The following is a 13,151-nucleotide window of genomic DNA, read 5'->3' as shown; positions in this document are numbered from 1 at the left end:
ACAACATGAAAATCAATACAAGTATGTAGTATAAATGATCAAAAGGGAAGGATGCTTCAAACAAGATTCAGAGAGGAAACAATGCAGAGTAAATAAGACCAAACTTGTCGTGTTTTGAGAGCAGGGGAAGGTGCAGGAAAGATTAACTGAGGCCCATTTGATTTTCTTAATGAAACCAGGTTGACATTGCCAGATTTAGAGTGGCCCAATCTGTCCCTTTACTCACTGCCATAAACCCAAAGAACAAACAGTAGAAGAAGAGGGAGTAATGAGTGTGTAAATTACACACATTACTCCGTTCCCACTTGGCCCCTCAATAACAGTGCTCTCATTAGACTTCTCTGCATGGTGATGTTATTTTTAAATGATGCACTTACGCTGACTCTGATACAATAACTTGAGTCAGTACATCCTTTATACTCTTAAAAATGTTCTATTATAAGCCGATATTACTTTTATTACTTCAAGTCAAAATGTTACACCCATTATGAAGCGGTAATTGCCAGTTAATGTGACAATGTGATGTTATTTCATTATCAGGTGCAGCTTGGTCTCTCTGAGGTGAAATTGCTTCAGACCGCGGGGCAAATTAGACACGCAAAAACGACTGGCAATAAAGCGTTTGATATAAGACAACTAAATATGAAGATCTGGCTTGCACCTCAGTTTATTCACTAATGATGTGATCAGCAGCACAGCGGAGCCCTGCGATTCACACCATGGCTCTGTGAGATTACATTCACGCAGAGTGTCACTAACTGCAAAAAATAGATTAGCAGTTCCACTCTACCAATAATGATGTCGCTGGAACGAAGCAAAAAGAGCTTGAATTCATATGAGAGTTGTATAAGTGTCTTAATAATGAAGCACAGAGCTGTTTTCACAAACAGGGATAAGCCCTAATCCTAGACTAAAAACAGAATTTGGATAGACATGTCCACAAATTAAATCAGTGTCTGTGAAAACAGTTCAGTATTCCCTCTTTTCTTGGAGTTCCTCTCTGGGCTGTTTAAGAGGCCTTGATCGAGAGCCGCAGTCTGAGCCGTCTTTGATCTGACTGGCTCTGTTCCTTCTCATGAATTACATCAAAATGCTCCTCTGAAGTTGGCAGCGCACAAACCAGAGCTGAGGCTTCCTGAGCTCACACAGCCGTGGATCTCCATAAAGAGAAAATCATAACTCGGTTCACTCAGACGGAGGAATAGAGTGAGGCGTCTACCTTTGAGGAAAGCTCCTCCTTGATCTCCTCCTTGAACATACAGGTAGCCGACTCTGTGGCTGTGGCTCACAGTCGGATTAGTCTCCAGTGAGGCTCAGGAGGAGGCGGAACGACATCAACAAGTGTCCATTCGCAGTGGTGGAAACAGTACTACACACTGCTACTCAAGCACAAGTACTGATACTTTACTTAAGTAGAAGCTCTGCTGTAAAAATCCACTGAAGTAAAAGTAAAATTAGCTCATTTAAAATGTACTGGGAGTTAGTTACTGAGCTACTTTTCCAAAACAAACTGTGTTAGGTGTGATCTTTTCCATGCAGATATAAAAGGATCAAAGGTTCAAAGGTTCATTCTTTTAAAGAGGCATTCTGCAAAATTGCAGAGGGCTGGGTGAAGTGAGAACCCCTTTTATCCACATTTATTCAACATTTTTTTTTTCCAGCTGGGTCTAAATGGTTCTCAGTTCCATCGACCATCTGCAATTCGTCAGTGTGCAGCCTTTTTTTGGAAATTTGGAAATGACAAAAAGTAGAACCAACAAAGCAGAACCAGATCCCTACTCTCATATTTGCTGACTGAGCTTCCACAATCTGTCATCGATCATTTGTTCTCTGTAATGAGTGTGATTTAAAATGGATTGAAGCACAAAACTCAAGCAAAAATGTACTTCAAGTAAATATAATTAGTTACTTCCATCCATAGTCCATTTGCACTTAGCAAGGCCCAATCCTCTCTGCTCTCATGCAGGACAGATGCTTGATTTAGCTTTTGATAAATCTGGTTTTCTGACCATCTGGGAGATCCACATTTACAAAAAAGGAGACAGATTAAACAGACCAAACCTGTCAGACACACAGCCTGTGGAGTCTGATCCATCTCGTTTGGCCCTTTTGGAGAAAAAAAGAAGTTAAACTGGAACAATGAGTGCTTTGGTATGAGGTAACACAGTTGCATGGAAAAAAAACATCTTATTTACAGCAGATGCTTTCAGAAATCAAAGGCAAAGAAGGAAACAATAATTGCTTATCTGGCATTAGGGGAAAAAACTGCACAATTTGTTTGCCTAAAACATGTTTGGAAAAATGACAGGTTTGCAAATCACTTCTGTCTCCCTGATGGTTCTCAGATGGTCTAATACTGACAAAAGAACAACAATTTAATAGGAAGTTTAATAATCTAATCTCAATAAAATGTACACTGGGTCTCCATTTTAAACAAATACAAAACTCAAATTTTTCCATGATCTATATTAATGTAACACGCTTCAGATATTCAGATTCTGATATTCAATGACTTTGTAGATTGTATTAAAACCCTGACTTTCCTGGAGTACACTTTTAAAAATCTCTAATTTTACAGAAATCCCGTGACCCGTTTCAGCCCGTTTGCACTGGATTGTCTGTTACCTTTGCATCGCAGTCCTGTTTATCAAGAGGACAGAGGAGTGTGTCTTTATTCTCTGCAAGACTCACTCTGGATGATGCTCTGCTGATTCATCTGTCACACGGCAACTTCCTGCTCACCAAGGGACAGAAAAGAGGTTATAATCAGGGAACAGAGTTGATATTTTTGTCCCTAATGTCTAAAACTGTAGCTGTTTTGCTGCAAGGCTCATTAGATCACGCTTTCAATATGACCGTGATTTCCACTTAATCTTGCTCTTCCTCTTTTTGTTTTTAAGTGTTCTTCAACCTGTATAACGAGTCACTTTAGCAGCCAAAAATAAAACCACAGTACTTCATCACTATGTAAAACGTGAAACTGAATCTAAAACTCAGTGGCACTCAGTAGTTCAGCTGTTTCTGATTGAATCCCTGAGTCAAGCAATATGTGTGTATGTGTGTGTGTGTGTATACAAACAGAGGCAGGAGTCAAGGGTTTCCTTATATTGTTTTGTAAACTTTTTCACCTTTATTTTCTACAACATTTGGATCAGCTCAGTGTGGAAGCCTAGACATGTCAATCACCCCAAACCCCGCCCCCCCCCAAAAAACAGAACAATCGATACACTCCCTCTTTCTCACAATCGAAAAGCTCACACCTTCACCACACAGTCATTCGCTCAGACATGAATCAGTTGACCGCCTCCTCTCTCTCCCATGCCCACAACAAGGATGAATTAATGACATGTACTATGTATAAACCCCTCCTCCACTGGAGGAAGTTGAAATGGTTAAACTTTTATGGAAATCACCTCTCCTGCCCTGGCTCACACAGAGAGGAGTGATAAAAAAAGAAAAAAAAAAAGTGAACAGTAAAAAAAATATAAGGTACAAATGACAACACATCTGTTCTGCTGTCCAGCTCAGTGAAATATGATTAAACCAGACTGAAATACTATTTGTGAAGTGAGATATGGATATTAAGATATGTCTGCTGCTTCTGTGCTCTTTGTAATCCACAGTTTGACCTTTTCCTTTCCTCTCCTCTACGAGTCTTCAATTCCTGATGAACTCTCAAACACACCTCAGCCCTCCCAGTCTCTCCCTTCAGGCTGAGCTAAAACAGCGACGTCTCTTTGATGCGCTGACAAACACAGCCTCTCTCCAGACAGCCAGTCCCAGACGTGTCTTTAAGAAACTGCCAAAACTACGCTCTGTTCAGAATAAAAGCAGCAGCTTTCGCTATTTTGTACAATGAAAGCGGGGATACACTGATCTGCTGTCAGTCTATTGTAGGAGCTCTGCGACGCGTCTGAGAGCTGTTTGTTCTGGTAAACAGGGAGCCGATGGACTGGGATAGAGCATGGATTCATCACTGGAGACAAAAACTCACTCACAGACATACTCACACTCAGACATGCATTTACACACACACAAACACGCACCTATGTGCGTATACACACACTCCGTTGAAGGAAAGAAGCCCTTGGAGTGTATTTTCAAGAGGTCATTGAGAAGAAGATATGACAAAATGGATTAAAGTGACAGGCTAGAACAGCCTTTTCCTATATGTTTGTGTTTATGTGTGTGTTTTACTATGTAGTGCCTTACGGGAAAGCTCCTTATGGTTGAACACTACATTAGGCAGTGAACATCAGTTAGATATGAAGAGTCCTCTGTGTGTGTGTGTGTGTGTGTATATGTGTTAGCTCTATGTTAAACATCCTTAAAGACAACAGATACAGACAGACTAGGGTTACTGTTCTGTGGCACGCTCACAGGACTGTAGAAACAGACAAAGCCATGTAAAAAAAAAAATTGGACATAGAAATCTCAAGATATCACAAAACATCATATATCTCTATCTCTAGATCTCTGCTGATGGCAGACGTCGAATCCTCATTTTTTTTCTTATGGAGTCCCTTGGTATTTATTCTTCGGCGAGGAGGCTTCAGTCTGTAGGCTGAAATGCCAAGGAGCAACACTAGAGGGAGACATACACTTCTGCAAGACTGTTGGAGGGGCTCTCATTCAGGCATACATGACACATACTCTCTAGCTCACTAACACACACACACACACACACACACACTTGCTTGCTCGTGCATGCACCCTTCTTCATATGAGTTCACCAGGACATTTTCAAAATCCATTACAAAATTAAATTAAAAAAATCATTAAGGAATAGCCCCGCTCTCGTAGCCATACATTCATCTCTGAACACACACTCACTCATAAACACACACACACACACAGACACACACACACACACACACACACTCAAACATGCGTACACTCTCATAAGAGGCAGTCAGAGTCAGTAAACGTTACATGATGAGTTGAGGGGTGGGACACTTTCGTCCAGGGAAGCTGCGAGCACAGAACCTCGCCTCCACCGATCTCTCTCATGTTCACACACAGGAGCGAGTCTCTCTCTGTGTTTAAAATCTCTTAAAAAAAAAAAAAAAAAAAAAAAAAAGAAAAAGAAAAAGAAAAAGTAGCCAACGTCTCCTAGAGGGAGTCTCTTGTTGTCCTGAGGAGGGTCAAACACACTCCTCCCTCTGATATCTCCATCTAGCCCCAGCAGGAGCCAGAGTGCAGAAGCTGCTAGAGGTAGTACCGTCCAATCCGTCCTCCTCAACCTCTACATCCGTTCATGGAAAGTCTTTCCTTTCCAGATGCCCGATTGTACTCTAATAAACAAGTCCGCTCCCTTGCATGCTCGCGCTGGGCCGCTGCGTGTGTCAGTGTGAGTGCGTGTATGTGTGTGTCTGTGGGTGTGCAGAGTGTGATCAGAAGATCTCGGGTAGTGTGACGTTGCGGAGCAGCCACTGTTGGGAGCGTGAGTGTGTGCAGTCTCTGACGCTGGGCACCTGGCTGTCCTCCTCGCTGGCTTTGTCCAGACACTGGTTGCTGTTGACATGGACCAGGGTCAGCTTCTGCACAGTGGGCAAAGGAGGGGGATGCAAATTAGATATGGGATCACACATATTTTACTGGTCCATTTGAATTCACAAGGGCAAGTTAAAAAAAAAAAAAACACACACACACACAGAAAAACAAACAAACAAACATAAAAAAAAACACATCAAAGCACACAAAAAACTCCTAGACTAAAAGAACTAAATGCACAGAAGCTTTCAACATTTTCACTTTCAATGTTTGGAGATCTTCAAGTCCACAAAAACCTGGGTCTATTTTCATGCCATTTGAGCAACTCAAGCACTGTCTGGTTCAGGACCCACACAGCTTCCTCTTTTCTTTAGTTCAGACAGCATTAATATAGGAAGTGACCACTGAGAACCCAGTCTCGGCCTGATCTGTCTGCACAGTTTGTTTGCTGTCTGTGTGTGTGTGTGTGTGTGTGTGTGTGTGTGTGTGTGTGTGTGTGGGGCTAGATATCTCTGCTCCGACTGTGTGTTGTGCTTAGTGCATGTAGCTGTCTGTCTTTTCTTTCACACACTTGTCACATGCAGAGATTTTACCTGGCACTGAAAGCTACTGCTGCCCAGCTGGCTCAAGTCCCAGGTTTGTTTGTTTTTGTCTTATATGTTTTCCCATATAACTGTCACTGTCCATATTATTGTCGATTATTATTGCTTATTTTACTGTTGTGACATGGCCCACCTAAGGTTGATTTCATTCATTTTTTTCCCAAGGTTCTTCTTGGGAGTTTTACTTATCCTCTCTGACAGTCAAAGGTTGTTTGGCATGGTGAGATCAGACAGGCAGGCCTACTGTGTATTTTCAACATGCTGCTTCATGTCTTGTATTTTTGTTGTGTTTGTTGCATACTCTGTTGCATCATTTTGTTTTGTTGCTCGTGATGAAGGGCTACATAAATAAACTTGATTTGACTTGACAAGATTCCATACATTCTCTCTCCAGACCTTAACGTCTTGACTCTGTTTGATTTAGGTCAGTGTTCTGTATGGTGCATGCTGTCGTTGGGTGATATGTCAACTACATCACATCAATTTAAAACTGTAGATAATTATTCACAATAAATGTCACACAAGACGTCCAGACCTTCACTGGAAGCTTCTGCATATATTACAACACATGCAGAAATGTATAAATTGGTCATTTTGACATGTAATGACATGTAATCTGCCCCACTCACCACAGGGTCATACTCCCAGAGCTGGTTGCCTTTGAGGTGATGACACTTGAGCATCATGACAGGCCCGTTTAGCTTGGACACGTCTAGACACAAGTCGTCTGTCCTGATCTCCTTATTGGCTGTGTAGGAAAACACCTGCACACACACAACAGACAATAGATTTACAAAAAACATGGACAATTTTTTTCCTTTTCTCTTCTCATTGAGCTTAATTTATGCTTGGTCACTCGACACTCTAGAGAGTTGTCTGCAAAAGGTTACCACAGGCACTTTCCCACTCAGACATCTCACCTCAGGGTGAGTCGCCGTGGGGTGACACCCTCAAGTTTGTCCCTGCTTCTTTTCACATTTGTTTTAATTGCTCACCCACTGATTTACATTCACCCTGTGGTCAGAGATGTTCACACACTTATTATTTCATACCAGAGTTGAAGAGACACGTATTTTTTTTTACAGAATGTCTCAAATATAATATCTAGGTTACTGACAACAGTGTAACCATAGTAACACCAAAATGGCCCATACCTGTGGTAATGGTAAACAGCCTATCTGAGTGACAGTGCGTGTACAGCTTGGATACAGCAGGAATGACATGAATGCTCTTTAAGGTGTATGTTTTCACTGCTTGTGCGAGGAAGATCTCTGGCATGCAGACGACAATATTTTCTTATGCCAGCTAACACCGTTATCCCGAGAGAATCATATCAATATATCTATCTGTTGTCATGGTAACGTCAGCTGTTGGAGCTGCTGCTTCGGATGCTGAAAAAATACGGGCTGAGCTCAATCATGTTGTTTTCATGCAACAAAATTTCAATGCTGGTCCCAGGCAGGGCTGAATTCACCTCAGGGGAAAAGTGTATGTGAAACTGCTTGTGTGCTTACCATGGGGCTCCTCCGGGTTGAAAACAACTCCCTTATGTTGCCTTACCTCCTGCATTTATATGTTGGCAAAGACTTATGCAATAGGTTCTGTCATCTCCATGGTACTGAAATGCTGACAGGTTTGTTTACATCTCTCTTGGTACGTGGCAAACTCGGATGAAACTGATTGATTGTTTTGTTTATGTTCTCAAGAGAGCATGACTGTAAACTATCAGATGACACTGCACAACACTCCTCACGGGAGGTAGATGACAGTGAAAATAATTCCCTGAGACACATTTTTCCCCAGTAAAAAAATGCCTCATTTAAATCCAAAAACCAGCATCTCAAAAGTCCAGTGACCAAGCACAGATGAAGCTTTACTCGTTCATAGCACTTTTCTCTTGCATGCTTATTCTGTAGTTACAGGAACAGCAGGTAAGCTGTGACACTTTGTTCTCGGCTCTGCTGGGTATTCTGGGAGTCAAAGCTCATTCTACTACTCCACTCGCTGTGAGTCACTTCAGGTAAGAACATCATTTAAATGGCTAAAATGTAAATTTTAGATCAGCCGCAAAATATATCTTTGGCTCATTCAAATGACAGTGAATTTGTCAACTTTGCTCCTTTCATATGTCACTATTGAACTGAAACTTGAAACACTTTCTGTCTTTATCTCTGGGTCTCTGCCTCTGTGGTCTTTCTTTCCTCATTATCCATTACCTGGTTGCCTCCCATGCCGTGGCAGTTGAAAATGCCGACCTTCTCATTCTCCTTACGGGCCATATTGTCCAAGCACTGATTGGTCTCCACGTTGCGAATCTGAGGACAACACACACACACACACACACACACACACACAGTGTCCATCACCGTCACCTAAGCAGAAAACCAAGCCCACTGATTCAAATAGATTTAGATGTACTGTGTGTGTTTGGATTGCAGCCCAAAGGCAGTGAATCACAGAAGCTGTGATGTGTGCATGTACATCTCCCGATGAATGGCGATGTCTAGGAATATGTGAGTCAATGTGTTGTGTGTGTGTGTGTGTGTGTGTGTGTGTGTGTGAGAACACACCTCTCCCAGGGAGTAATAGTGCCTGGGGATCTGGGAGTCGGGGTAGACATTCTCGAGGTACCAGCTGAAAGGTTTACACTGAAGCTTCTGTCTCAGAGAAGCACGAGACGTGATGTCACCATAATCAACTTTAGTCACACCTGTAACACACACACACACACACACACACACACACACAGACAGACAGACAGAGGTTAACAACTATGGCGCCACATTACATTCATGCAGTAAAGTGCTTGTTGAATGGCTATTAAATGTTTCTTTCTTTCTCTCGAAGCGATATTTATAGGGTGTCATTGGTATAATAGAAGAACATCATTCTTTCATTTGAGTCATAAAGGAGTTTTACTTTTGGTTTACTTTGGGTTATATATCTCCACTGGTGCCTGTGTGACTGTGCGTGTGTGTGTGTGTGTGTGTGTGTGTCCATGCTGCAATGGCAAGGTTAATAGACGCTTTGTAGCGTGAAATTACTCGCCGCCCCCCGTCCCGCACTGTCAGGTCACCACGGCAACATCACCCTGTCACTTGGTTAATGGATGGATCACACCTGCCACTGAGATTAACCTCCACACACACAGAAGCTCAGACATGCACACTGGAGTACACACACACACACACACACAGAATCACATGGACCGACTCACCAGGAGAGATGATGTAGAAGAAGTTTTTAAACTCATCCATCCACACCTCTGCCAGGCGCCGGTTGTTTTTGTTGATGATCTGTCCCGTTCCTCCAGGAAACGTGTAGGGTGTGGCCTTTCTAAACACGTGGCCCACGTGGGAACATGTGACAATTTCCAGAGTGCCGCCACACTGCCAGATCTGTGAAACACATGTTGGGTCAACACACATAAACACATGAACACATGGCACGGACATGGGGTCGTGATTAGGGAGGTCATCATCCCAGAATTTTGGAAGCTCCGATACTAGTGAATTTTCACCATTCTCGATACCTGATTCAATACGACGGAAAAAACAGTGAAGTGACACTCCTTTACTTTAGAAAATGTACATAAATAATACAACAAGTAAACAGAAATTGTGTTACAAATATTTAAACATGCAGGCTACAACAGAGTAAGAAAACTGAATTATAAGTGCAACATGGGCCTGTAGAAAACTAAAGCCAAACAAAATACTTATTTCAAATTAGATGAGCTATGTAAAATGTCATAAAGTGGTGTGATTTTAGTATCAGTTGTGCTGATACTAAAAACACAAGTACTGGTATTGTTTTGAGAATGTTGGTATTGACTTTGTACCTCAGTACTGATTCTTGTGACGTCCCTAGGTGTGATCACTGAATGAGTAAATGCCGACCAGCAGATACATGACGCAGACAGGTCCTGCATGTGTGTGTGTACGTCTGCGTGTGAACTCACTCTGAATGAGATTTCCAGGTTCTCTCCACCCCAGATGTCCATGCCTGCGTCATATGTGCCGATCTCCTGGAAATAATCTCTGTCAATGGAGAACAAGCCACCTGCCATGGTGGGGGTCCTGGAAGGAGACAGGAGGGAGAGTATCGTGTAAATTTAGAGTGAAACGGGTCATAATTCACCTAAGTGCGGTCCTGAATTTCAAAGGTTTGACAGTATCTTCAAAACAAATCAGAGTTTTCCATTTACAGCTCTGCATTCCTCTACCTCTCTCTGTTCTTTCCTGTTTTTGCATTTTCTATTTTTCTGCTCTCCTTGCTGTTGTTTTGAGGGTTGTCAGGGTTAATGACCTGAGGCCCTCTCGCCTATTTTTTCCCCCCTCACAGAACGGTTTCTTCCTTTGTAAATCTGTTTTGTTTTCCACACAACCTGTTTTAACTCCGATCCAACTTGTAAGTTCTCCTTTCAACATGCAAAGAGTCCCTTACAAACAAACAAATGTAGATAAAGAAAAAAAAAAAAGATATCCTGAGAGCAGATTGGGTAATGGCTTGTTTGCAGAGTGCAGCATTTGGCTGAGAGTGAAACATAATAAGCTACCCAGGAGAAAAGAAAAACAAATACTAGATGCCTGTGTGGTAACTTGAAATACACCAAGAGTTTGTTTAACAACCACAGATAATAACCATGGGATTAAAGCAGCATGGTGGCAATAATAATATATTTCATGTGTATGTGCAATTTCTATTTCACACAACATAAATCAAAACTCTCTGAGCTTTCCAGCTCATTATAAAATTATTATTTTTGGCAAAACAAGTGAAAAATCTGGTTAACTCTTGAAATGTAAATTACCGTGCAGATAAATCCATAACAACCAGTTCAGCTGTTGCAGTAACCTGTCACTTGGAGGGGCTTTTTTTGAACACAGGTACTTAGGTTGTTGTTGGTTAGCTAATAAGCCTGTCTCTAAGTCTGTAGCTTACTGCGACTCAGCTAATGGACAGCACTATGTAATGCAAAGGACAGCCATTCACAGTAGTTCGGAAAAAAATGAGTAATCATGTAATTTAAAATGACAGACTACACCAGTCAATGCCTATGACTTCTGGAAGGCAAAGAAAACCTGAAGTAAACCAGACAGCAGTGGCTTCTGACTTACAAATGCATTGTTGAATTTAGACTCTTCATGGGCATTAATGGCAACAGGAATAAATATAAAATGATAATGTGACATAATGTGATACTTTATTGATTCCATTTATTGATCCCCACAATGAAATTATCTTCTCGCTTTTCCCCTCCTCAGGTTATTGAGCTGGGCTTCTCTGGTTGTAGGACACTCACTATGGCATCCTGTTATGCCGAGTATACCAAGGAATCCATCTCAAACAGCCAGTCCGGCTGTTTGTCTGTTTCCATTCCTGAGCTTCTAGTTAGTCCACTTGGAGAATTATAATAGTTATACAAGGAAAGTCTTCTTAATCCACACTGAACATCATTTGTGATGCACACACAAACCAAGCTTCACTTTGAGGGTCCCTTTCTCTGCATCCAAAACTTTCAAGCTGCTCTGGTAAAACAGAACTATTTGCTGACAACATAGCATTCATAGCATTTGCAGTAATCATTTCCTTTGTGTTAAGTATTTCTTCATTCGCTGCCTTGACACAGCAACAGTTTTTGTGGTTTTTAGGGTACATACAAGGCACTCTTGGGAAACTTATGTCACACAAAACTATGACAAACAACCTCCTGCAATACTCAGTCACAAAAACAGGGGCACAACACATTACATAAGGTATGCTATGTGTGTGACCTTGAAAAATCCCTTCAGGGCTGCTTGAAAACATAAGCAGGAAGTGGAGATGATGGACAGGCAGAAAAACTATTGACTTTGCTCCTGGGGCTTGGAAATTTACTGAATAAAACTGTTTTTGTCACCTCCCTTTGACACAGCAACAACACATACAACAAGAGATACAGCTGCACGATTATTTCTTTAGGGGTAATGCAGCTTATTTATTTATTTATTTATTCTATATACTGTGTTTATTAACTCTGCGGTTATTAATCTCAAAGACAAATTTTGATGATTTGAAGCAGAAAATGAATGTTACATCGACATCTTAACTATTTTCAACTTCAGAGGATATTTTCTTTGAGAAAAAAATGTTTTGATACTGCCACTGTAACAATACTGCACAATTATTAATAGTGGGAAGATCTGTGATAAGCAATTGTATATAATCGACTGTGAGGCACTGGCAGCAACTTTAAAGCTTTCTGGGCATACAGTATGCTATCACACTGAACTGCAAAAAGAGTGAATTTGTGTTGTGCTCATGCTCATAATAAAAACAATATTAATATTATACATTGTTGATCCCTGCAGGGAAATTCTCTTTTCGGATGGTCAGCTTCAGAGCAGCAGTCCTCAAGCTGGCAGAGATTCACTGAAGGAGGCTTCAACAATGCAGATGCTTGCAGACACTGCAGCTTGAACCCAGGTCATCTGGTTTAAGGGTGCTCTCTCTCTAACTAAACCAAGCCACCCTGTCACACTTGCACCAACCTGACAGGCAACGTTCGGTCTCCCTTGCGGCGGTCCATCTCTCTCTGAGGCACCGGGTACCAGCGGAAGTTGAGTTTCCAGTTGAAGCCGCCATAGGTCATGTCAGAGCCGGCCATGTACTCAAATGTGTCATCACTGATGACGTCGATGATGGGGCATACCACTGTTTTCCTGCAAGCACAAACACACGCACACACACACAGACACACACATGCAACGACACACATTCATAAACATGCTGGTGGTAACCCCAGGTGTTCATCAATCAAGAGTAAGTGCTCTCCTGCCAGGCCTGGTAACTCCAAAACCAAATGCATTTAAACAATAGACCATGCTGAGACTTCATCCATCACTCATCACCCCATCTCGAACCCTCTTTGTGCTCTGAGTGTGTGTGTCTGAATGAGCAAGTGTGTGTGTGTGTGTGTGTGCGTGTGTGTTTGTGAATCCCTGCCTGAGGGAAGCGGTAAACAGAGAATGAGTAATTAAGCATCAAATAAACACAAGGGCAAGCCCCCTGCAG

General features: G+C 41.8%; 1 protein-coding gene across 4 annotated transcripts in view; it reads right to left on the bottom strand.

Moving 5' to 3' along the window:
* Window positions 1-3,099: 3,099 nt before the first annotated feature.
* galnt1 (UDP-N-acetyl-alpha-D-galactosamine:polypeptide N-acetylgalactosaminyltransferase 1) overlaps window positions 3,100-13,151 on the bottom strand; it is a 46,597-nt gene continuing 36,545 nt past the window's right edge. For all 4 annotated transcript variants that reach the window (XM_030072531.1, XM_030072532.1, XM_030072533.1 and 1 more), the window contains 7 exons: window positions 12,629-12,799; window positions 10,057-10,174; window positions 9,313-9,493; window positions 8,666-8,805; window positions 8,312-8,410; window positions 6,725-6,859; window positions 3,100-5,540 (listed from right to left, as the gene is read on the bottom strand). In XM_030072531.1, the coding sequence (XP_029928391.1) occupies window positions 5,394-5,540; window positions 6,725-6,859; window positions 8,312-8,410; window positions 8,666-8,805; window positions 9,313-9,493; window positions 10,057-10,174; window positions 12,629-12,799 (991 nt within the window). In that variant the 3' untranslated portion in view covers window positions 3,100-5,393. The remainder of the gene's footprint in view (window positions 5,541-6,724; window positions 6,860-8,311; window positions 8,411-8,665; window positions 8,806-9,312; window positions 9,494-10,056; window positions 10,175-12,628; window positions 12,800-13,151) is intronic.

The sequence above is a fragment of the Myripristis murdjan genome, chromosome 16, assembly GCF_902150065.1.
Source record: "Myripristis murdjan chromosome 16, fMyrMur1.1, whole genome shotgun sequence".
Taxonomy (NCBI): Eukaryota; Metazoa; Chordata; class Actinopteri; order Holocentriformes; family Holocentridae; genus Myripristis; species Myripristis murdjan.
Note: the sequence above shows the minus strand (reverse complement) of the source record. Positions and strands in the feature narration are given on the sequence as shown.